This window comes from Nyctibius grandis, chromosome 1, assembly GCF_013368605.1.
Source record: "Nyctibius grandis isolate bNycGra1 chromosome 1, bNycGra1.pri, whole genome shotgun sequence".
Lineage (NCBI taxonomy): Eukaryota > Metazoa > Chordata > Aves > Nyctibiiformes > Nyctibiidae > Nyctibius > Nyctibius grandis.
The window spans coordinates 13,421,398-13,447,256 of NC_090658.1; the positions used below are offsets into that span (position 1 = coordinate 13,421,398).

Sequence of the window (25,859 nt, forward strand, 5' to 3'; positions counted from 1 at the left end):
ACAATTTCCCTGTAGCCCTCCCAGGCTACCTGCCCTTACTTCCACCCTCTGTAGGCTTCTTTCTTGTGCCTGAGTTTATCCAGGAGCTCCTTGTTCATCCATGCAGGCCTCCTGGCATTTTTGCCTGCCTTCCTCTTTGTTGGGATGCATTGCTCCTGAGTCTGGAGGAGGTGATCCTTGAATACTAACCGGCTTTCTTGGGTCCCTCTTCCCTCCAGGGCTTTATCCCAAGGGAGTCTCCCAAGCAGATCCCTGAAGAGGCCAAAGTCTGCTCCCCTGAAGTCCAGGGTGGTGAGCTGGCTGCGCACCCTCCTTGCTGCCCTATGGATCTTGAACTCCACCATTTCATCGTCGCTGTGGCCAAGGCTGCCCTTGAGGTTCACATCCCCCCCAGCCCGTCCTTGTTGGTGAGAACAAGGTCCAGCATGGCACCTCTCCTTGTCGGCTCCTCTATCACTTGGAGAAGGAAGTTGTCATCCACGCATTCCAGGAACATCCTGGCTTGCTTGTGCCCAGCTGTGTTGTCCTTCCAACAGATATCAGGGTGGTTGAAGTCCCCCATGAGGACCAGGGCCTGTGAACGTGAGGCTACATCTAACTGTCTGGAGAGGGCCTCATCCACTCGGTCTTCCTGGTCAGGTGGCCTGTAGCAGACACCTACAATAATGTCTCCCGTCCCTGCCCGCCCTTTAATCCTGACCCATAAGCTCTCCATCGGCTCCTTCTCCATCCCCAGGCAGAGCTCCATGCACTCAAACTGATCATTGACATAGAGCGCAACACCCTCTCCTTGTCTCCCCTGCCTATCCTTTCTAACAAGCCTGTATCCCTCCATTCCAACGCTCCAGTCATCAGAGTCATCCCACCACGTCTCCGTGAAGCCAATAAGGTCATAGCCTTGCAGGTATGTGCACGTCTCTAGCTCCTCTTGTTTGTTCCCCGTGCTCCATGTGTTTGCATAGAGGTGTTTCAGTTGGGCCCCCGACGAAGCTGCCTTACTGCCTGAAATTCCTTTCCGCTGCTCTTCCAGCCCCCTCCTGCTGACCTGCCATCCTTCTGCAGTCTCTGGGCACCTGTTGCTGGCCCTGGCAGCAGTCTTCATAGCTTCCAGTGGGAATCAGGTGGAGTGGAGCACATGTGAAAATCAGACCCATGTCACGGATCTGTGTAAAGGGTCTGTAGTCAGCAGTGAAGCATCCCAGGTTACTCAGTGTTTTCCCAAACAACCAGTATCTTGCCGAGTGAGGCCAGCAAGGGATGACCAAGGCAGTATGATTCCCATGCTGCTTTTGCTATTTTGAAGGACTATTTTTTTTTCCTGTAGACTATTTGGAAAGCAAAATGCAAGGACTGTTCCTTTACAGTTACAGAATTTGTGAAGGCAAAAGAAGTTGCATCTTCCCTGACCTTCTCCTCCAGAAATTCAACATGTGTTTTCTTGCCCAGTGATTAGGTGAGTTACCTATGGCAAATCCCCCTCTACACCTCTGCCACTCAGTCCCCAGGGGCCACAAAACAACAACAAAACAAAACAAAACGAGAAAAATCTCTCTCTGCCTCATCTCTTTATACCCTAGTTTCTGATAATGTCTTCTCTGAGGGTGAAAAATTTTACTGTACCCTGTGTACACATGACATCATGTATGAACAGCCAAGTTCATAGCTGGCACAGTTAAGAACAGCCCATTTTTTTGGCTGCTGTAAATTAGGGAAGCCATAGTGAAAAATATCTCCCTTCTTTCTTGTCCAAATTCATCTCACTTCAGAGAGACAATGTGTCCCAACCATGGCATTTTATTCAACCTTTTCTTCAGCTGTTTTAGGCATCATCCCAAAGGACTGTCTCCAGTAATGATTTTTTCCATGGAGATGTAGACTTGCATTTGGCTGTAGCTTTTTTGAAACCAAGGATGTATTTCTGCAGGTGGTTGAATTTGACTGCCTATCTGACCTGACCCTGTGCTATTTACTGCTCATATTTGAATCCTCTGCAAATGTGATGAAAACCCAGTAACATTAAATGTTTCTTTGCAGCCCAGGGGTTAACCAAGCTGTACTGGGCTGAGAAAAGGCTGGTGTTGATTTGAGGATTTAGCAGTTAAATAGATTGAAAACTGGTCAATAGGGGCACAGCCAATATTGTATAACACTAATTTCTTTTTAAACCAGACTGAAATAAAATTCCTTTGAGAAGCCATAGTATTATTTTATCAACATGCTTACATTCTTTGAGCCAGCTTCTGCTCTGATGGAAAAGGATCATTTGTCTTTTCTGAAACCATAAAAAGCAGGACTTCCCTGGTGCTGTGTTAGCCCTCCCAAATTCTTTACAAAATAAGTCATCTATTAGTGTTGGAAAAATTCCCCTTGGAAAGTTAAGGAGCTGGTTGTTTCCTGCAGCTATCACCAAAAGATGTGACCACTGCTTCTTTCCTTATTTAAAACTGCAAAAGTTTATTGACTAAAAGAAAATTATTCTGGACCATGAATGGCAGCTGCTTAACAAGAAGAGTATTATAGGAGAGCTAGCTAACAAGCAGGAGATATGTTTGCTCTTGGTAAATGTAGAGACTTCCTTCTTACTTTCTTTGACTCTATTAGTCACGGTCTTTTTCAATGCTGTCTTTATATTCCCATATCGATCATCACTATTTCCTGCCTGCCAGTCGGTAACTGTTCGTGCAACGATTTTATTGGAGCTACTGCACTTTAAAGCAATTAATGATGTGATCCTATGTCTCATCCTATTGATGGTCCTAAGATTTGAGGTGCTCAGGGTGGGCATGGGGTAATGAAGGCCTAGGACCCAGCTTTCCTGGTAGAGGCCACCGCTCTTTGGTCATAACTGTGGTCCGAATGCTTTGGGGAACGGGTAACTGCTACATTTTATTAAAGGCACACAACTGATATAATAATCGGATAAAAGGATCTTTTATTGTCAAGTGATTATGGAGCTGCATTATGTGATTTCATATCTTTTCCTTTAAAATCTCTGCATTTCAAACCAGCTTGTGGTTTTACTCTGTGCCATTAACACTTTGGTATTACACAGGAGAATATTTCACATGGCGAAGTCTGTGGAATATGGATTATGTTATCAGGAAATAAATAAAAATTTCTCGGTTTGGCCTTGTCTTTGCTGGTGGTAATTGTGAAATTGTTTGTCCTTAAGCTACAGCAGAAGATTGGATTCTTAAAAACTGAATAGGGAAAAATGCTTTTAGAGTGATTTCTTTACAATAAAAACATGATAGTCTTAAAGCTAACTGATAATCTATGTGAGTCCATTCCACATGAAGCAGGGGAGCAACCAGATTCCCAGCTGATGTAAATCAGCATAGTCCCATTAGCTGACAAATCTGGGTCAGTCCACAGCAGCTGAGGATCCAGCCCCATGACTTTGAAAGAATCATCTTCTTGCTGGCAAAACCAGGGAAAAGACTATAACAGGATTTCGTGAGAGCAAATATTAGAGAGCAAATAAGATGGGCTTGGAACCAAACAGGATGGCAGTTTCGTTTGTCATTTATTGAGATCTTTTTTTATTGGAATGTGTGCCAATGTGGACAAGTTGTCTCATAGAGCTGCTCAGGGCTGTTACCTTTTTTTAGTACTGTTTAGTATCTTTCACTGTGTTGGAGTTAGACGCATGAACAGTACACCTTTAATAACAAAACTCCTGAGTTAATCTCCTTTAGAGGTCTGTGTGGCATTACTAGCTATAATCTAACCCTTTCAGGTTATTGCAGATACACTTATGGACATAAAACCTTATTTGGGAGAATTAGGTATTTTCTCATTATGCATGCCAATAGCTTTTCACTGAATATCACCAAATTTCCATGAAAATCTGTTTGATTTTCACTGGCAAGTTGCAGACTTGGCCCAGCCTATAAAAAAGGATCTTAAGAATTGCCTCTAATGAGTTGTCCTCTAGCTACCTCTGAATAATGCAGGTGAGATACTTTCCAATGAACTGATGGAAAATGAAAGCAATTTGCCTTCAGAACAGGCAGATGCAGGATGTGTGCAGTGAAGGAAATGCTGAAGCAGATGAGTCTCTTCTGTATGTGAAGCCATTTCAGGACAACGGCCTGGTGGTTGAAGCATCCACCCATCTCCATTTCTCACTCTGCCTGTGGTACCTTATTGCCATGTACATTGGGAAAATGTGCAGCCACTTGGGCTGACCATTGACCAGCTGCTGAGAAGGTGTTTAAGGTTTGCAGGGTTACACGTAGACACCTAAAGTCTGAGCCCAGGCATCTAAAGCCTGGATCTGATCTTTAACCTCTGTGTCTCGGCTCCTTCAAGGAAAATAATGCTCCTTTTCTCTGCCATTGTATGTCCAGGTTTAGCAAACTCTCTGGGAAAGGGACCCTCTCTTGCTTTGTTTGTCATGCTAATAATAAATAACCACAGCAAGGAGACTGGAGTGACCACAGCAAGAGGAGCTGCGATTGCATCACCAGCAGCAAGCATCTCCTGCTGAGAAGGTGACCCCTCGTTGTGCCATGGGTCCCTTACTGATCTTGTCCCCATCTGCGACATTCAGAAATGCACAGGCAACAGGGCTGTCTGGGCGGTGGGTGCCCGAGCACCTGTCCCCCACCTCGGGAGGCAGGCGCTGACCAGTGCCAGCTAACTTGCGCTTGTCGTAAGGTAGATCAGGGAAATCAGGTCACAGCAGAGATGGGCTGCAGCTTTGCCATCTGCAGAAGAGTGAGAGAGAGTCTGACATGCCAGATCAGTGGCAGGTGTCCAAGGTGCTGGGAGTATCAGAGACTCTTGTCGCTCTTGGGTTGTGAAGGACAAGGAGGACTCTGCTGGCAGATGGTGTCTCCAGTCCAGTCTGTAGGGTCTCGCCTGCACCCAGCTACAGCTGCAAACCAGTGTTGGTCTTTGTGCTCCCCAGATACTGTATTCCTGGAATATTTGTATTTATAGAAACTTTTGTTGCGACCATAGCTGAGAGGTGATTATGTGCTAAACTCTGAAACACAGTAAATGGAACAACCCATTTCCCACCATGGCTTGTGCATGGCCATGGAGGAGAAGCAAGGTGAAAGATGATACAGTTTTTAGTACTTTGAGCTTTTTGATGGCTGTGTTGTGAAAGACAGTCTCTGCTCCAAGGTGCAGCTACACAGGACAGACCTGGCAGGGTATTCCCTCCACGTCCTAAAGAGCTGAGTTGTCCAAGTGCTCACTGAGAGCTCGTGGCCAAGCTGGAAATTGAATTGAAGCCTCTCAAGTGCTTGAGACAAGTCACCTCCACCTTCACTTTCTAACTGGCTCATCTCAGGTCCTGTGTGCTCCATTCGGCTTGAGTAGCAGCCCGACACTGGAGAAATCCCAGGCTGATCTGTGATACTCTTGCCAGCTAGTTTTGTTTCGGTATTAATTCTTTGCTTTTGCTTTTCAGAGAGTTGTTCGATGGGTCTTTGCTTGAAGAGGGGCTGAAATGCCATCACACGCACTGCACCTCGTGAGAGAAAGTATAATTAAGCCACCTACCTCTTAAACGTGCAGCTTGCTTTTGAACAATCAGGGAAAGCCACCAAAAGGGTTAAACACTTTATTTAGATGGCTTTGTTTGTTACGTGTGTGCTTTGCTTGTTCTGAGAATTAACGGAAGATAAGCTAAAAGTTCATTTATAAGAGTATTAAAGGATAATTATGATGGAGTAAATGCAGCGGGTCAAAAGGCATTATGATGAACAGAATCATAGTATACGGCTTGGGAAAATAAGCTAAAATGTACAATGCCTAACATCACTCGCTGAACACCATAGAAAGTGTACTTCTTGGGTTTTCTCTCTGCTTCTTCATTCCCAGTCTAAATTAAAGTTGCCTCCATCAGCACTCCACTGTTCACTGACAAACACGTTATAATAATCAATTGCAGTAACTTAAATTAAACTTTTGGGCAGGCATAAATATGTGACCTTTTAATATCAACAAAATGATAAAAAAGATTTGGTAGGAAATCTGTTTCAATCAGATTAGAAGAGAAGTGGGTAAAGCTGATTACAAGCCCACTAAACACAGTATTTGGGCAGTGTTTGTTCAGAAACAATAGCGTTAATTCTACTTTAACAAGTATTATCTGGAAAATCGATAATTAATGGGAACCCATTATCAACTTGTAATTTAGCACAGAGATTAAGTTGGGGGAGAAGTGAAAGCAAATGGGCAACCTGCTTTTACTTGACCTGTCAGGCTGATGGATTAGTGAGTGACAGCAGGTTTCATATTTTTTTAAAGGAGAGGTGGTAGAAATAAGTCAATTTGGGCCTCTTGCTGTTTGGCATCGCCTTGCCCAACTGCTTCCTTGAGCTTTCCAGAAGAGCCGCCTTGCACAGCCAGGTCACTGCAGCCTGGGGGCCAACATGTTCAGTGGCACTTGGTTCTGGGGCAAGGGGGGACATCGCCCCTGAATCCACAGGGTGCACGGAGAAGGGTGGACAGAGGGAATGGAGGTGGACAGAAGGATGCTGTTTGCGGATGGCGTGAACAGGTGTGGTCACACCATCTTGGCTTGGCTTCCCGAGGGGGCATCCCCCTCCTTAACATCTTTCTGCACCTCCCAGCTTACCAAAGTGCCCCCCACCATGTTTTCTCCTTAACTGACAGGACTTGTCACGACATGTGTGAATGCATGTGAATGGCCAGATTTTCCCCAGGCGACTCCTCCCTTCACCCCACCACATCAGCTCTATTTGGGGGAACAACCTTATTTGTCCCCTGAGCTGTGTTGGGACTCAGATGTTGCATGCGCACGTGTGGGTCAGAAGTGGTGTGCCTGCAACTTGTCGCTGGAGTAGGTCATTGCAACAGATGCCAAAAAGATAATGGTTTTGCAAAGACAACATACTTCCAGAGGATAGAGATGTTCTGATCAAGGATCTGTGCATGCGTCTGTGTGCACGTGCGTCTCTCTGGGTATCTCTGTGTTTGCCAAGGCTAGAGCAGGTTTTTAGAAGAGGAGCATCGCTGTTTGTGAAATTTCAGGTGGACAGCAGTGAGCCACCATTTCCACCTCGCTGCTGGCCTGCCCATCTTCTCCTCCTGGGCAGAGGCTCTTTTTTCCCAGAGCCGAGTTGCCTACCTGGTTTTGGGCAGAGAAGGATGCAGTTTGTGGGCTGTAGTGGTTTAGCAGAATAAGGGACTGAAAGGAGATGGGCTGGGGACACTGGAAAGCAAGTAAGCCAGTGCTAGAGGGCTTGTGGAGCCCCCAGTGCAGCTGGACGTGGCTTTGTAGACAGCCATGATTGTGATGTTCTTTGACCTGCTCAAAGGCAATGGTTAAAATTGAGATCAAGTAAGACCCTGCCGACACAAGCAGTGGCCTATGGATAGAAGAGAGGCAAGCGTGCAGGAACATATCACCTCTTTTAGCAGAGCAGTGGGTAGAGCTGGAAATAGTGATGTCTTGGGCTGGCCTCAGGTTTCCCACCAAATGTGCCCTCACTAGTGGTGCAAGTGAAGAACACCAAGACAGCCCAAGAGCTGTACTTGTCTCTGCTTGCACTGGCTGCATCCTCTGTCTTTGAGCTGCAATAATGGTCGGCCTGGACCTTACAGGGTGACTGAAAGGCTGACGTCCAGACACTGGCTGGACATAGGCTGGCCCTGGGGCATGGCGTACAGCCCGGGTTGTGATGAGGGCTTCTTGACAGTCAGCAAGGCAGGATGCTCTGGGCAAAGGGAACAGATTGAAGGCAGATTGTGTGAGTGAAGCAGCACTGTGCTACAGAGCTAGGGAGTGGCTTCAGAAATGGCATTTCATCATTCAACATTAACACAAGACATCTGTCACCGTCCTCGGCAGTGACGGGGCTACACAGCAAAACAATATGTTCCGGCGCTCCTAATCACTGGAAAAACACTACTTTTTGCAGAGAGTTCTTTTAGTGCCCAGCACAAATCCTTCTATTTTATTATAGCAATCCCAGCCAAATCCTCCAATAAATGGAGTTTTTATTAATGTGCAGCTGTTAAATGCGAAAAAATAAAACTCAGAAATAAAAATGAATCCCTGAATAATCAGGCTGATCCCAGGCAGTAAGAACAAGCAGGCCGACCACATACTTACAGCTTTTTGGTATTATTTAAAAATATGGTCAGGGCTTTTCTTTCCCCCTCGTTTTTTTTTTACACAGGCCTGATTAGATCTCACTCAGGAAGAGCCAAACCACTTCTGTGGGCTGGAAAAGCAGCAAGGAGGAGTGAGAGGTGCTGGGATGAGGGTCACATCCAGTGTGTGTGCCTGGTATTTGCCTGCTGCCACAGTCGGGAATTTGCTCTGGCCAGGGAGGAGAGTGGCGGGGTGGCACCATGCCCAGGGCAGCTGGGGTCTGGCTTTGCGATGAGGGATGTGCTTGCTTCTGTGCAAAAGCGAACAGAAGAGAGTGTCAAAAAAAGGCAGTGGAAAGAGATGAGCAACAGAAGCCCTCCGACTGCTGCAGCTCACATCAGAAGGACGGGGCAGTTTGCTTTAACCAGTCACAGTTTGGGGCTCTGCCTTGAATTGGAGCTTGCCAGGTGAAATGTCACTCCCTGAAGTGTCATTTTGCAGTTAAAAAGGAAGGAAAAGCGATCCCGTGACAATGTGGTGGGTGAGGCAGGTGCTGAGTTGTGAGGAAGAGTGATGCCTGCCCTGGATTTAGCCCCAGGTCCTTTCCCCATGCACAGGTCCTGGCCTGCCAAGGCCTCTGCAACCCCCATGTCATGAGAGGAGAGGTCTGCCATGAAGTCTTGATGCTCGCTATTGCTCCTGGGAGACCTGGTCCAACTCCGCTACACCCATGGCACAGCTATGCAACTGCACGGGTGCTGGAAGCTGGGCTAAACCAGATCCCAGGCTACAGTCCAGCTGGCATTAAAATGACCATCAGGGGCCATTTCCTGATGGCTCCAGCCCAAAGGAGAGTGCTGAGTGAGCAGAGATGTAGGAGACCTGCTGGAGCTGCCATCAGATGCATGCATGTGTTTCCAGGTAGCTGAGACCTTGGACAGCCCTGTGAGGGCCCACCTAGAGCTAAGCCTCCAATAGGAGAGCAAAGCCACCCCCAGCAGCTCCCCCAGAGCCAAGAGGGCTGTTGTCCTGCCTGAGGTGCTCAGAGGTGAGCTGTGGCCATCAGGACAGTGCCTGTCACCAGGTCACCCAGGGTGCTGCCTGGTGAATGCAAGGCAGGAAGGAATGCCCCGAGCAGACAGCACCCTGCCCATGAAATGGCACGACCACCTCCGCTATTCATTCTGATTAAATTAGAGCCAAAGTAAAGCCCTAATTCTTCTGATTAAAGCTTAGAAGTTAAGCTCTTCGGGCAGGATGCGTGCCTTGCCCTGTGCTCTCCTAAACCACTTTGTCCACTTGATGACAAGACACTAATAATACACTCCTATATGTTTCTTCTCAGACACGTGTGATGCCCGGTCCATAGGGTGTATGATGTTCCTGGGACATCCCACCACTTCTGTCTGAATAGTGGTATTTATATGTGATCACCTGGCTGTTTTTGGAAGCAGCGAAGTAGGAGGAACTGCTCCAAGCAAAGCAGAGGTCCAGGTCTGCCAGGGTTCAGCCTTTAGATGGCTTGGGCTTTTTCCAGAGGAATTGCCCTGGGAGAGACGCCCCAGCTCAGGCATCAGTTGGGGTGTTACCCAAATGCTCTCTTACATCAGGTGCTCTACAAGCATGGGATCAGGCCGCAGTCACAGCCCTGCAGGGGATGGGTAAAGGGCAACTAAGGCGACAGTGATGAGCTAGGGTACCAGGGACAGAAGCAGTTTAATTGTCGCTGGTTTAGCCTCAATGAATAGGTGTTTTACCCCAGGGAGGCTCTGTTATCAAGCTTTGCTTGAGTGCTCTGTACCCTGCTTTTCTGCTCTGCAGGACTTTCTGAGGACACGGGATGGGATCGTGCATGAGGCTCGCCTGCATTGCACTTGCCTTTAAGGAGGAGTTCCCGGCACCCACTGGGAAGCCTGTCCCTAGGCAAGACCTGAGCTGGGGTTTCAGCAGGGGCTGGAGGCATATCCTTAGGGCCCTGTCCTCCACGTACATCCAGCTTCTTGCAGGGAAGCTGGGAAACTTCAGCCTCTAACATCTTGCATGAGGAATCTCTCCTCTCCCTCCTCCCCCACACCATGGGCAGAGGCACAGCCTGGTATTGTTTGTCACAGATCAATGCATTTACCCATGTGGAAAAATGTCATTACCACCAGGGCTCGGCTTTTCTTTTCCCTTGAACCGCTCCCGCTGTGCTGGTGAGGGGCTGGCTAATTGCCTGTTTTCTCAGGTTACCCCTGGGGATGGCTGCCTCACTGCCTGCTGCGCAGCTCGCACCGACCACAGTTCACGCTGGAGGTCCCAGGGCTTCCCCCAGCCAGAGCATCTCCTTTGCCAAACAAATGAACTCTCAGCTGCCACGCAGGGCCACAGGGCTCCTTGTTACATCTCCCCTCATGAGCTAAAGAAACTAAGGGAAGTGTCACTTAAAAAGAGATGGAAGGATGGGTTGTGGGCGCCCAGCTAGGAGGGGAGATGCAGGTAACCCGCTCGCCTGTGCTCCAGACCGTTACGGTGCCAGGATGGGCCAACAGAAGTAAGGGGAAGTGGGGTAGGATGCCCTCAGCGGTGGGTCCCCCTTGGGTGAGCTGCGTCCACCCCCAAAGATGCTCTGCTGGGCTGGGGCAGCAAGTACCCCAAAATGGGGCTGGCACAGAGGTTTCCTGCCCTGGGCCGGCCAGAGTGCCAAAAGCAGAGGGAATGGTGTTCCCCAGGGTTTCTGCTGCTGCCACCACCACATGTTCGCCTCCCAGGAGGCTGGAGAGAGCTTTGGCTGGCTGAGCACTGCAGGAGCTGCAAAGGAGGGTGAGCAAGGGGGATGCTGAAGGAAACCGATAACTGGGCATCTCTTCCCCAGTGAAACTGGAACCTTCCTAGGTACCGAGCAAAAGGAAACAAGAGCCTTCGCTGCCATTTCCAACTAGGAAATACTTTTAATCCTTTCCTCCTCCTTTTTTTCCCAGAGCATGACAATACCAATAATAGAAGTCCTTATCTGAGGTGATTAAGTGACTGTTAATTGTTGGCAACGTTCAATCTGTTCATTTTGGACAATATATCCCCTTTTGGCATCAAGGTCCACCTTGACTATGTTGGAGGAATCATGTCAAAGCAAAGACCAGGAGCTGGTAGGAAAGCTGGAAAGTCCTTTGTGCTAAAATCTATCCTTTATTATAGGGAAAATTAATCCCACAATAAAATTTTACACATTTTACAACTAGGTGCTGCCAGTGAAGGAGCTAAAGAGAAGAGAGAAAGTTGGCTCAGGAATGACATTGGTGAGAGCAGAGCTGAGCTACGGCAGGAAAAGCAGGCAGGGGGAAGTCCATGCAGGTTGAAAGCTGCTCTTTCTGCATCTGAAAAGAAAATTGCAGAATGCGGTGTCAGAGCGCAGAAGACGCGTCCCCGAGAGCGTGGAGGGAAGCTGGGCATGAAGAGCTCTCCTGCAGGGTCAAGTAAAATGGGTGAAGTGAGATACAGGAATCCCTACCTCTTATATCTGTGTTTCTAACAGCAAATGATGTCATTGCCTGCAAAGATTAAATGGCCAAGCACATATGCCTCTACTCACACGAGAAGGAGGATTCGTGCAAGGGGATATATTTGATGTTATTTTTCTGTTATTTCTATAGGTCCTTTAGATGGTCTGCTTAGGACAAGATTGCTTCAGTAAAGGGTCATTTGCTCATGTAATGCCAGGTGGGCTCTGTGAGACAGCCACATGTCAGTCTCTTTAGCTGAAAGACCCTAGTTTCTGTCTCTTGGGAGTCCAGTGCTTAAGGGGCAGGAGGGAGTCAGTGAAATTCATTAATGAATTATCTGCTCTGTCTGAAAAGAAATGGAGACATTGCATGGTGTTGGGAAGCCATGCTGCAAAATCTCCTGGCCCTTCTGCCAACACCATCTCCCCACTCAGCTGCAGAGTAGAGAGAGCTGGAAAAGCCCAGGGTATCACTTGCCACAGCAGTCCCAGAGCCATGTTGCAAGCCCAGGCCAGTGCTGAGAAAGGGACCTGGACCTCTTTGCACAGCCGAAACCTTTGCATTCTCCTTCAAGCAGAGGCGCCACATTTTGGCACCTGTTTGCATTCAGGGGAGCCGATCTAGAAAGCGGTATTAAGGGAAGAGTGAGACTGTGCGCGTGGTGTCCCCTGTTTTAATTACGTTAGCTTCTTTCATGGCAAGTGCTGTCATACCGAGCTGAAAAATCAATACCATATGGCACAGCACTCAGATAGCAAACTTGGAGATTAATTAAAGGAGAAGTAATTCTGTAAGTTCTTGTAGCACGGCGCCTACGATTAGGCATGGCATGGTTTGGAAACGCAAAGGCTAGGCAACACCTTCACCCAGAGCTGAGCTGGACTCTCCACCACTTTGGGCTCAGAATAAAGTTAGATCCTCCTTTTTCTACCTCCAAAGGAGATATAACAGAAATATTGAAACCACTGTTTCATGTGTTTTCCTGGATTTCCCTGTGTCTGTGGGGCCAGCCACTTGCTTCCAGCTTGCTGCAGGTCAGGGCGGGGAGGTGGGAAGGGATGCATTTGTCCTGGGAGGCTACTGCTTGGCGAGGTGCTGGTTATGAACGCGGAGAAGGTGCTGCCTGGGGGCTCACCGTGCTCCTGCACTGGGTGCTGGAAAAGCCATGGGAGGCAGCAGAAAGAAGAAAATGCAGAGAGGTTCAGGTGGTGTGACAATGAGCACTGGACAGGCACTTAGGGAAAGAGGGGTGACTTGGAGGCTAGGTGGGTAGAGGTGTCTGGGAGGGAAAGAAGGCTGTGAGGTGGAGAAAAGGTGAGGCAGGGAAAAAAATCAACCTTCAAGTCACCAGAGGAGCAGCCAGTTCTCACAAAGGCCATGTGCAGCCCAGGCACTTCCCCATCACTCCTTCATCTCCCGGGACCAGCATCTTCCAAACCAACCCAGTTGTCCCTGAGCTTTTCCAACGCCCCTTGCAGGCGCAAGCTGTAGCTGTGGCTCTTGGGGGGATGAGGTATGCCCTATTCCCCAGCACATTGCTGGGTATCTGAGGGCCAGCCAGGTCAGGAGACCAGAGTCCTGGAGCCAAGTCTAGATTTCCCATGGAAGCAACTGGTGTATCTGCACAAACTGGGATATTTTATGATGTTACACCCAGAGTAAGTGCAGAGCAGTAGCCATGCCCATGGAACCTGGATAAGGCACCTGCACTAGGATCCAGCAAGATTTGGCTCCCAGCTCTGCCCCTGTCCTGCTACCCAGCCATGGGCAGGTCCCTTCCCCCTGCCCATTCCATGTAGCGCACAGAGCAGCTGCCCATCGCTGCTGGCATCCTCTGGGCTAAAGCATGGCAAGCTCCCCCAAGCCTCCGTATCTAGATGGCAACTGCTAAAACTGTGGATGTCAGTGGAGATATTCCAAAAGACCTTGCTGGGCTTTAACTTATTTTAACTTATTTTCACATCATGTCATTATCTGATTGAAGGTCAGACACCTGAGTGAAGAAACGGGCTGACAATCTTCCAGTCTGGAAGTTAAGAATCTTGGTTCAGTTCAAAACCAGCTAAGGTCAGGAAAAATCTTCCAGGGGGTTTCATTGTCCTTGGGTTGAGACCTTCATGGGACCACAAACTTCTCTGCTCTCCCAAATGTAAAAGAAACCTGAGGTGGTGGTAAAATTCTGTTTTTCCATTTAAAAAAAAAAAATAAAAAAGAAAGAAATCTGACTCCATTGCTTGGGAAGTTTCATTTCCAGGGCGCGTACCAGAATGGGACAATATCTACCCCTCTTTTGGGAGATGCTGATTTAATGAATGTGGCAGCTATTGTGTGTGCTTGGGAGCCTCACAGCCGTTTTTGATTCTGCTGATATTTTATTTTCTTTTCTGTTTTAATGAGTGTTTCTCTCATTGACTTGATGATTTCTGTTTAATTAGCACATTTTGGAGGAATGATCAAAAAATAATAAGATAAAGTAATCAGACAAGCATAGTGTGGAGGAATAATAGCTCCTTTGTGGGGCTAATAGGAGTGGACAGTCCATCGGCTAGTTTGGGGCTCCTCACAGTTGGATATTCCCAGCCTAGTTGTGCCATGTGCCCAGGACTTCCAGGCACCCACATAGATCCAGCTCCAGTAGTCATTTCAATTAGCTTTAATGAGCTGTGAATGAGCACCAAGGAGAACCGAGTCTGGACCTGCCCTGTTTTGCCATTGTCCAAGTTTTGCAGAAGGCTGCAGAAGTAAGCGGAGTTTGCCCAGGACCTACGGCTGGTGCAGGGCCCCCGGTACCGCCAGGCAGAGCATCCCCAGGGAGGGCTGTGTCCTAACTCACACACCCTGTATAGGACAGGAGGGGGTTGCTCACAGGGATGTGAGATGGGCAGGTAAACAGGACTTTTTGGAGTGGAAGCGAAAAGCACCAGCTGAAGGAGCAGCCCAACATAAGAAGGACATGGAGCTGTTGGAGCGAGTCCAGAGGAGGGCCATGAAGACGATCAGAGGGCTGGAGCACCTCTCCTATGAAGAGAGGCTGAGAGAGTTGGGGCTGTTCAGCCTGGAGAAGAGAAGGCTCTGGGGAGACCTTATAACAGCCTTCCAGTACCTGAAGGGGCTTACAGGAAAGAAGGAGAGGGGCTTTTTACAAGGGCATGTAGTGACAGAACAAGGGGGAACGGTTTTAAACTGAAAGAGGGTAGATTTAGATTAGATATTAGGAAGAAATTCTTTCCTGTGGGGGTGGTGAGACACTGGAACAGGTTGCCCAGAGAAGTTGGGGATGCCCCCTCCCCGGCAGTGTTTAAGGCCAAGTTGGATGGGGCTCTGAGCAACCTGGTCTAGTGGAAAGGTGTCCCTGCCTGTGGCAGGGGTGTTGGAACTAGATGATCTTTAAGGTCCCTTCCAACCCAAACCAGTCTGTGATTCTATGAAATCAGAGCTACAGCTGTTGTGCCTGCTTTACCTGGGTTTCTTCCTGAACACCCTGTCCCTTGTGTTCCCATGTATCACCTAAAGGTTTACACCTCTGGGACATGCCCCAGTCTCCTCCCTAGGAACAGAGACAGGACTTTCCATGGACTACGTGACCTATAGCTCCTGGAGATACACGGGGTGAGCTCCCCTTTCTCACCAATTGCCAGTCATGCCTCCAGGCGCAGTTGTAGGTGTAGCACCTTGATGGTCATTTGTTTGCCCTGTGTTTGGCTGGGAATTAATTAGGAGATGGGCTCCAGGCTGCTGTGACAGCTGTCTATGTGCGGCACTTCCCAGCAGTTTGATTAAATCTGTGACACTCCAGATGCGAGAGCCCTGTGCATCGGCACATGGTTTGCTCTTAAACTCCACTTAAACCGTGACTGCTCTTCTGGTTTTAATCAAAGGCAAATGCCTTAAGACAGAAATCTGTGCAGAGGAATTAGTAGGGATGTCTCTGGGGCACGCGGAGTGGGACATGGAAAGGGACCCCCCCACACACCCCTCTGGTGCCAAATTAGAGCTGCTGATGCACTTGTAGTAAGCTCGGCTGGTGATGCTGTGGCGCTAAGCAGGTGGCATGCATGGCCAGCCGTGGCTGCGCTCACCCTGCAAACCCTTCGCTTCACCCTCGTAAACTCAAGCTAGAAACAAAGCACTTTCCTCAGCCTGGCAGTGCTGGGAGCACAGATTTCCGCATTCATTTAACCTGGCCATGCCGCCTGCCCCTGCAAATCTGTCACCCCAAAATGGAAGATATTTGGCCATTGCATATATCTACTCTTAACTGGCCAGGAGCGCACACATAACCCACCACTCAGCCCTGGCTGCAGCCTGAGAGAAGTCCCATCACCCACATCATGAGGAGGAAGCCCACCTGTAACTCAGAGGTGGGGATTCAGCCTTGGGAAATACAGACGTGCCTCACTGCAATGCCCCCCTCTTTGCTGCCTTCTCCCCTAGTGATGGGCTATTTCTCGGTTCCTTTTCACCCTTTTGTCAGAGGCAACATTTTTACAACGGCCGTCACTTCCCCATGCTCCCAGCATGGAGGAGGTGGAAGCAAATCCCTTCTCCTGTCCATGCTCACTGAGACAGGGACCTTCCCCGCAGGCTCCCACCCTTGCCAAATTGCCTGTCTTGCCATCGGCTGGCTGCTCGCCCTGCTGCGCTCCACTCCTGGGCCACCTTACACCCATGCAAGGTCCACCAAGGCCACCAGCCAGACGGCTGAGCTTGCCCTGCAGAGCAGGCACCCAAGGGCTGTGGCTTCCATGTCGTCCCTGGGGAGGAGGCTCCAACCTTCCTCCTCCACCAGGTTGCCAGGAGCTGATGCAGGTGCATGGCACGGAGCTGGCAGGGAGCACCGGGCTGTGACTGCCAGTGCGGGTCCAACGGGTGGGTGTACAGCAGAGCCGGGCTTTTGGAGAGGGGTTCTCCACCCAGCTTGGAGCATGGGACCCTCTTCCACCCCGAGCTGCCTGAAACTGTCAGATGGTCCTTTATTATTGACCTGATTCATATCTAAACCAGGCAGGTGAAAGCTGTCTTATCCCATTACTAATCCCCTAAACCAGGCCCTTCAATACCTTCTCCTTGGTTCCTGCTCCTCATCGCTGCAGCAGGTGATTGCAAGGTGAGTGCACATCCTTCTGGGGTTTCCCCGAGTTTCATGTCCCTGCAAAGACAGGGGCCCCAAAAACCCACCAGCCACTGGCTTGAGAGCCATCATCGGCTGAGGAGGGTATGCCAAAATGTTGCACGTAGCTGTAATTTCCCAAGGATTTGCAAGTCTTGTCCCCGATGTCTGAAGGGGATGGCCCCAGGCACCTGTCCCATCCCATGTGCACTCACGGTGCCATCCCATGGGGTGCTGCAGGGCATGGTGGGTGCCAGACATGGCACTGGAGCAGCCACAGGGAGGAGGGGATTGCCACGGGGAGGAGGGGACACCTCTGGGACTGTCCCACCTCGCCATGCCCCCAGTCCTGCAAAGTGCAGTGTCGAGCAGAGCGCAGGGGACTGGGGTGCACCAGCATTGGCCGTGGGCAGCACCCACCCCGGAGACATGGGTCTGCACTGGGGCTAGGGAGCTGTGGCCTCTGACCACCACGGCCAGAGCCCTTGTGGCGGGGCTGGGTGCTGGGACACCCTGGGCTGCCCGGCCAGCTGGTGCAGGCCCCCTGCCCATGGTGGGGGGAACCCCAGGGAAATTAGAGCAAGGGGCGATGTTTGATGTTCTGCTCTTTAAGCGATTAATAATCTTTTGGCATCGGAGAATCAGCTGAAAATCTTCCCTGGAAAATAATGAGCGAGAAACATTTACTGATTAGTCTAATCCCAGCTAATCCTATCTGATGAGCATATATCAAGATATCCTTTAACTGATTTACTGTCCAAAGGACCGGTGGAGATGCCCCTCTCCACCACAGCCAGGAGAGCTGGTGGTGGCAGCACGTGTGTCCCCCCACCCCGTCCCACTGCCCCATCCCAGGAGCGGGTGCATCCCCTGTCCCCGGCAGCACCTCCACAGCCGCCCTCCGCCCCGGGCGGCAGCGCCGTATCCAGGCCACCTCGCCAGCGTGGGGAGATTTAATCACTATTTCCATTTCTGCATCTATCGGCTTTCTCTTGGGTTTGAGCTTTTATGTTTCATAAACTGATTAGGAGCAATTATATGCGCTTTATCCCCAAACTTTCCAAATGCCCAGGCCATATGCATATTTAAGGCTTCATCATCTCTCCCAACAGCTCAGCCTGAACGTAATCTGCTGAAATCAAGCTGATTCTGGGACAACGTCAAAAATTAGGGTTTTATCCACTAATATCTGCTCGGACAGGAAATTTGTTGTGGGTGGTGGCCGGATTATGGCTTCTAATTACTGTGGCAGATCCTCCCTGCCTAGCAGTGAAAGTCTCCGATTCCACCAAAACTGCAGCAAAACCACTCTGGAGAAGCGAAGGTGCCCAGGGGGACCCTGAGGTGCCCTGTCCCCAGGCAGGGGGCAGCCCTGGGTGGGGGTGCCCCTAGCATCCCTGCATCTTAAGCACATGGGGACCCCCAATTGCTTGGTGGCTTTGGGAGCGTGACTCCCCCACACACCTCCCGCTCCCCTTGCACCCGTTTGCCTTTCTTGGTGCGCAGCGTGATGGCCCAGAGGGTGTCCCCCCCGCCCCGCCAGCCCTCAGCGCAGGCCACGGCAATTATGCTAAATGAAAGTTATTGTTCTGCTAATCCCGGGAACAGCTTGCGAGGGGAGATTTGGGTCTTTCTTTAATAATGCAAAGTTAATGCGGAGTCCCCTTGTAATTATCTTTATCAGAAGGACCCTCGCTTAATCTGACTGTCCAGCGAAGGCCCAGATCAGGCGGCCCGTGTAAGCTGGTTGTAAATCATTTCCATCAACAGATGAAGGGAAGGGGGGAAAAAATTGCAGCTCAGGTGCAAGAATCTGGGAGCAAAAGGGAGCACGGAGGCCAGGCACCTCCAGGTGGCCCCGGCCATGGTGGCGGGACACCTGGGGTCAGGGAGGGTCCGGCCCCACAGCCCCTGGCTGTCCCAGTCTCCAGAGCACGGGGTGGAGGGACAGGGCGACCCACTGGGATGCCCTGTGTGGAGTGTGGGGCTGAAAGGCCACAGGGTGGGATGGGGGTGCTGGGGAGAGGACCTGGGGAGGGCACTGCAGGGCCCTGGAAGAGGGGACATGGGGAGGGGACATGGGGAAATAGCAGGGGGGTATCCAGGGAGGGAACCCCTGGGGATGTGAGGGGGGTTTATGGGGGAGCTGGGTGGCCGGGACTGGAGGGGGCTGAGGGGGTCCTGGGGACGGACTGAGGGGGACCGCAGGGGAGCTGGGGAGGGGACCCGGGGGGACCGCAGGGGACCCGGCGAGGGGATGGGGAGGGCCGAGGGGCGGGGGCCGGGGGGAGCAGAGGGAGGGACGGCGGGAGAGGGAGGTGGGGGCCGGGGCCGGTGGCGGAGGGGGCCGAGGGAGGGGCGCGGGCCGGTGCGGCGGGGCGGTTGGGGCCGCGGACCGTTAATCCGGGGATTGGGAGCCCCCCCGCGCCGGTCCGGAGTGTGATTGGAGCCGGGGCCGGCGGCGGGACGATAAAAGGGCGGCGGGCAGCGGTGCCCGCTCCGGGCCGGGCCAGGCGGCGGCGGCGATGCCGGGCCGGGCGGAGCCGTCGCGGGGGCGCGCGGTGGCGGTGCCCGGGCCGGTGGCACCCGCTGCGGCGGAGCGGCCGGGCGGCGCGGGGCTGCGGGCCAAGGGCTTCGCCATCACCGACCTGCTGGGGCTGGAGGCCGAGCTGCAGCCGCCCCCCGGGTCAACCCCCGCTGCCGCCGCCGGTGGCTACGAGGGCGGCGGGGCGCTGGGGCTGGGGCTGGGGCTGGGGCTGCTGTGCGGCCTGGGGGGGGCCGGGCGCCCATTGCCTGCTGCCCGCCCCGCTGCCGCTGCTGCCCGCCCGCGGCCCCCGCCCGCCCCCCGGGCCGCCGCCTGCCGCCCGCCGCCATAAGGAGAACATCTCCGGTGAGCGGGGGCGGGGGGCGCTCACCCGCGCGCGGGGACCCCCGGCCGGAGCCTCTGCCGGGGCCGCCTCGCACCTGCGGCCCCGGGCACACGCGGCGGCGGCGAGCATCCCCGTCCCGCCGGGCTGCCGCCCCTCCGACCCCCCGGCAAGGGTGGGCTCCCGCCCCGTGCCGCCCGGCGCTGTGGGAGGGGACCCCTGCCCATGCCCGCTCCCCGCGTTTTGGGGAGGCGGGTTTGGTGCCCCTGCTCCCGGCGGGACCGTGACTCTTCCCCTCCCGCATGCTGCTGCCAGATGAGGACAGCCTGTCCGGGGACGCCAGCGACCTGAAGATGTCCGCCGCCCAGATCAAGAGGAAGAAACGCCGGCACAGGTAGAGCCCGAGAGCGGGGCTGTCCCTGTCCTCACCTCCTTGCTGCTGCCACCAGCCTCCCCGCTGTCCCTCCTGTCCCCCGGCCGGGGCGGTGTATGTCCCCAAGCGAGCAAAGAGAAGGGCTGCAGCTGGGGTGGGGGGAGCATTTTCAGGAGGAAAACCTCAGCGTGGAGGGGGTGCCAGCCCCGCTGCTTGCTGTAAGGGTCTGGGCTGGTCACTGGATGCTCTCTCCTCTCGGCAGGACGGTGTTCACAGCTCACCAGCTGGAGGAACTGGAAAAGGCTTTCAACGAAGCTCACTACCCTGACGTCTATGCCCGGGAGATGCTGGCCGTGAAGACGGAGCTGCCAGAGGACAGAATACAGGTAGGTGGCTGCGACGGTCCTCTCTGCCCCTGGAGTCTGCAGGCTGCCAGCACCTGGCTGTCTCTTCTGCTCTATGGTCAGTGAGTGCAGGCGGTGGGAACATGGTGGCACCGAAATGTTGCAGGGCGCTTGGGGAGGCGGCTCAGCTTCCACTCCCCGGCACTGAACAGGCTCCAAATGGAAACGCAGAACCAGAGGACTGAGCTGGCCCCGACAGCTGCTCACTGCCGGCAGCTCGGCTCTGTCCTCTGGAGACTAAACTCAGGCAGGAACTGAGAGCGATTCAGGAGCTGCTGGGCCAAGCTGTGTCCCACCAGCTTGCTCACTAGCTTCTCTCTCTGAGGGATACATGGTATTTTAGGGCCTGATTCTGCCCCACTGTGGAGCAGATCATTGGCTTAAGAATGGGGTGGTAGTCTGGGCAGCAGCCAGGCTGTATCTACACCCCTTCAGCCTTCCGATGCAGGAAGGGGGTGGGGGAGAGGGACCTGAGCACCCTCTGTCATCATCGGTCACTGCATTACAGACCCCTTTTTCTGGAGAGGCTGGTGCTCCACGCGGAGGCAGCGGAGGGGCCCTGCAGGCAGACGGAGCGTAGGGTGACTTTGGCTGGCATCACCCTCCTGTGTCACGACCAGCCTTGTGTAACGTGTGCTCCCTCTCCCCCCCTTCCCCCCTTCTCTCACTGACGCCCACGTGTGTGCCCTCCCTTCAACCCCCTCCCCGTGCACCGCCTCGACCGCCTTCCCACTGCCACCTGCACATCCGCACTCTGTGCTCGCACACCCAAACCCCTCCACACACCCCCGTGGCTGCCCCTTTGCCCTGCACACACGCTCCCCCGTGCCTGATGGGCCCTGGACACCCGGACACGGGGCCATCTCCTCCCCAATCCCACCCCTCCGTGCTCTCCTGGCTATTACCCCTGAAGGTTTGGTTTCAGAACCGAAGAGCCAAGTGGCGGAAGCGGGAGAAGTGCTGGGGCCGGAGCAGCGTGATGGCTGAGTATGGCCTCTACGGGGCCATGGTGAGGCACTCCATCCCTCTGCCCGAGTCCATCATCAACTCCGCCAAGAGCGGGCTGGTGGGATCCTGCGCCCCATGGCTGCTGGGTAAGTGGGAGCTTGCGGCTGGGGGCGTCAGGGGGCAGCTGCGGAGTGAAGAGCCCTTCCCCTTTGGTATGGCCTTCCTTGCCTTTTCCCAGAAAAGAACAGGTCCTCAGCCATAAGCTGTACGCAGTCTGCCAAGTGCCCCAGCTTTTCTACTCCCTCCTTGCAAAGAACAGCTGAGAAAGGAAAAACCTTTTACTGCTGTGTCAGACAGGTGCCTGCACTTGGTTAGGTACTGGTTTCTAGTGCTAGCAGCCAGGGTGGGATCTGCAGGGCATCTAAGGAAGTTATCACCCTCCCCCCGAAACTGAAGATAATGTTAATGCTGCCTCAGAGATCCTCTCTGCTCATACGCGGTCCTACATTGGGGTGGCACTCGAAATCCAGGCTGGGATGGGCCATCGCAGCACAACTCTCCCTGTAAATCTTCCTGGCTGCAGGGGAGGTACGGACCAGTTCTGCCGCAAGCCATGTTCTCGGGCTGCAGAGAGCAGGTGGCAGGGCTCCCGGTCAGGAAAGGCTGGCAGCTAGCGTGAGTTTTGCTCGGCATGCAAGTGAGAGCTGAAGGAAGCAGCAGGAGGGCAGAAGGTGATGCTGAGCGGTCCCGGGCAAAATAAGCAACTAGCACCCTTGGCTTTACTCTCTCCCCTCTGCAAGGCATGCACAAAAAGTCCATGGAGGTGAGCAGGAAGGCGGAGAGCCAAGAGAAACTGGCAGATGGCTGGCGAGCGGAGCAGGAGGAGGAGGAACTCAAAGGGAAGCAGGCCAGTTCTCAGAGGGGCTCTGACAAGCTTGGCCCTGCAAAAGATTCGGAGGACACAGCCATCGACCTCTCCAGGACATCCAAGCACGAGAAGAGGGGCGTACTGAGGCAGTGCATCAATGGGGACCCCTCCACGGAGCAGAAGGACAGGGACCACTGAGCTTGGGCTGCCCCAGAGGAGGCCAGACCTCATAGCTTCCTGGTGAGATAATATTTGATATATATTTTTTTTTCTTAAATAATTGAACTTTTATCCTAATTCAGGGCATTTTAAAACTGGGCACAGACACATCCCCTTGTCCCCTCACTTTTAAGCTGTTGACTTATCAGCAGAGCCAGGGTGGAGGGTGGGAGAGGAGTCCCAGCAGGGCCAAGAGCAGCGTGAAAACAAGTCTCTGTCGTGGTCAGCGTGGGCTGTTGCTGTGGAAGAGCCGCCCTTCCCCTCTGGGCTATGAAGGCTTCCCCGGCCAGCCCCGAGCACACAGAGCAGCAGTGCAATGGGAGCTGCTCCCTTCTCAAACACGCGGGTGCACAGACGTTGCAGGAGTTTACAGCCACCTTCTCTGAGCACTTCCACCCCTGCAAAGCGCCCGCGTGGCAAGTCCCTCCGCTCTGAACACGCCATTCTTCCACCTCGAGGAGCAGCAGGGTTTTTAAACACGGTGGGCTTCATCCTCAAGTTGGTGTAACCTGCCAGACACGCCAGTTTATACCTCCTGAGGATCTGGCCTGCCAATGCAGCCTTATCACTGGACTTACACTGTGTAGCTTCCTTAACTCATATTTGGGAGAAGGGGGTAAAGACATTGATGTTTATGCAATGATTTTGTACACTCTTGAATGTTATCTGCAATACTATGCAGAACAGAACAGACCTTTTTGAAAAGCAAGCCATAGTACCCCAGAGCAATTAAACCATTTTGTGAATTGACATAAGAAGATATTTTGAAATAGTCTGTAAAAAGTGTTAATGTTTCTTGGTCGTCCTATATTTATGTCTAAAAGCACTTTAGTGGTCTGGATTTTTGAATGTGGCTCTTCCTGTTTTGTCCACCATTTATTTATTACACATGCATAAATAAAATCGTGGTGTATCTTTGGTTTTCATGCTCTGTATTGCAATTTGTACCTTCCTTTGGCACATCTTGTGGTAGTTGCTAGCTTTGAGCAGTTCCTCTGCAGACTCGTGCCTGAACTAGGCTGAAGAGTTCTGCTGAGGCAGTGTAGTTGTCCCAAGGGGGCAAAGTGAAGCCCTCACATGTCTCCCCAGAACTGAGGTCTCGGCTAGGGGCCTCCACATGCCAGAAGGTGACTGATTTGTGCCAGTCAGAGAGCCAAACTATGGCTGATGGGTTAGGAGATGGTCTGAAACGGAGCCTCTCTGGTCTCTGTGCAGTGCTGTCCTCCTCCTGCTGATCCTGCTGCTTTGGAAGGTGCAGAGCTGGGCCCTGTGTGCCCACGTCTCTTGTGGTTAAATACAAGGAGCAGCTGCTCACTTGGGCTCGGTGAATGCACGGTGGGAGGTACCGCTGGGTACCTCTGCCTCCCAGGAAGGCACACAGATAGGCTGCATGGACCACACCACCCCAGCACACACAGTGAAGCAGAAGGGCATCATGGCCATCCGAGTGCCCGGCTCCTGGCTGTGATGGGTCCTGATCTCATGGCTGGGCTGAACTGGCCCATGCACATGCCGCGACAGCTCTCCTGGAACACCTCCAGTTTCATGTGCTGGCCAAAACATAACAGGAAATTATCAAAAGATTTTATTAAAATCTGAGTAATTCCAATTTGGAAAGTCTCCAAATACAGCTCAGGGGGTGTGCAGCCATGTAACGATGCTGTCACCTGTCCCTGCCTCTGCTGCCGGGCTTGGCTCCCTGCACACAGGCAACCACAGACTGGGCTGGGCAGGGGGAGAGCGGTGGGATGCTGGCAGGCAAGGGCAGAGTGATAAAAGCGGCATCTGCAGATGTCCTGCCATTCCCCTCTGCTGCTTGGCCAGGCCCCGCTCGGTGGCGGGGAACATATGCAATGGCAAATACAAGCTTTGCAGCAAAAAAAAAACGTTTGACAGGGAAGGGGGGTGTGGGGAGCACAGTTCAGAGAAGGACCAGCCAGGGCTTATTGCAGCAGCAATTAGGCTTGCCGAGAGCCGAGGCTTAGCACATTGGAGGCCTAATCCTGCCTGAGCAGCATCTGCAAACCTTTTATTTGGGCCGTGCCATGCTGGCACTGGATGCCCACGATCATTTTTTTTTTGCCCTGCCTGCGTGCAGATGGCCTGGCTCTTCGCCTTGTGCTGGGTGCAGCACTGCGAGAGCAAGCATGTCACTGCCACAACTGCTGCAAGAGTGCGGACAACTCTCCTGGTAGGGCCTGATGGGCTTCCAGCTCCCACCTCACACTGTGAAGGAGTCACGGAGATGCCTGCTGGCCCGAGGCACTTCTCGTGTGCCAGGAACTAACCACAGGGAGCAGCCAGGTCCACTGGGGTTCAGACATGCCCTGGCCGCTCCACTCACAGGGTGAGAGATCAGGGGACGCCAAGTGAAGGGAGGTGCTAGTGGATGACAGCGACTGCCCATGGTTCAGCTCCGGGTTGCCACCAGGAGCTGGTGGCAGGCTCTGGTGGGGCAATCCTCAGAGCAGGGACAGTCACTCACCTCTTAGCTGCCTACCTGTGCTAAGCTTGGCAGGGCAGTGCTCGCTGTCCTCCCTATGTCATGGTTACAGCAGCAGGAGGAGTATGGCAGCACATTCTTTTTGTCATTGCTTCAGATTTGATCCATCCTGAGATTAGTGGTAGCCAAACCCAGCCACAGCTCCTGCCACTGCTGGGTCAGGCCAGGGCTAGTCACGACAGTGCAAAAGAAGAAACCCTGACTTATGGGAACGACTGCCACTTGCTCACATCTCTGCTGCAGTGGGGCTGCCCATGTGAGACCCAGCAGCCATCTCAGTGACTGCACCAGACCCTGGCTGGCATGCGCTTCCCTCTGTGAGGGGTCCTGGGGTTCCCTCAGCCACAGCAGCCAGGTGTGCTCAGGTTGGAGATCCCTTGGATGTGGCTTGGGCAAGAGCGGTCAGTAACACCAGAGGCACCGTTCAGCACCCAGCACTGCCACAGCCATGCTTCATTTCACCTGAGCTGCCACCACATGTGCAGTGTTGGCGGGGGGACTTAAGCAATCTGCTAAAGCAATCAAGGAAGAAGGGACAAGTAAAGGGAAAACAGAATGAAATGAGATTATTTCATTTTTCCCTCCTGGAGTTCTGCATTCAGCCCTGGGGCCCCCAACATTAAAAAGGACATGAAGCTGTTAGAGCAAGTCCAGAGGAGGCCACAAAGATGATCAGAGGGCTGGAGCACCTCTCCTATGAAGAGAGGCTGAGAGAGTTGAGGCTGTTCAGCCTGGAGAAGAGAAGGCTCTGGGGAGACCTTATAGCAGCTTTCCAGTACCTGAAGGGGCCTACAGGAAAGTGGGAGAGGGGCTTTTTTACAAGGGCATGTAGTGATAGGACAAGGGGGAACAGTTTTAAACTGAAAGAGGGTAGATTTAGATTAAATATTAGGAAGAAATTCTTTCCTGTGAGGGTGGTGAGACACTGGAACAGGTTGCCCAGAGAAGCTGTGGCTGCCCCCTCCCTGACAGTTTTTAAGGCGAGGTTGGATGGGGCTTTGAGCAACC

At 52.6% G+C, this 25,859-nt stretch overlaps 1 protein-coding gene across 1 annotated transcript; it reads left to right on the forward strand.

The window, feature by feature from the left end:
- The first annotated feature begins 19,194 nt into the window (after positions 1-19,194).
- VSX1 (visual system homeobox 1) lies at positions 19,195-22,327 on the forward strand. Its single transcript, XM_068413040.1, is given in 6 exon segments — positions 19,195-19,440; positions 19,442-19,559; positions 19,852-19,930; positions 20,172-20,295; positions 21,227-21,407; positions 22,062-22,327. Coding segments are annotated over 6 exon segments (1,014 nt in total).
- Positions 22,328-25,859: the final 3,532 nt, after the last annotated feature.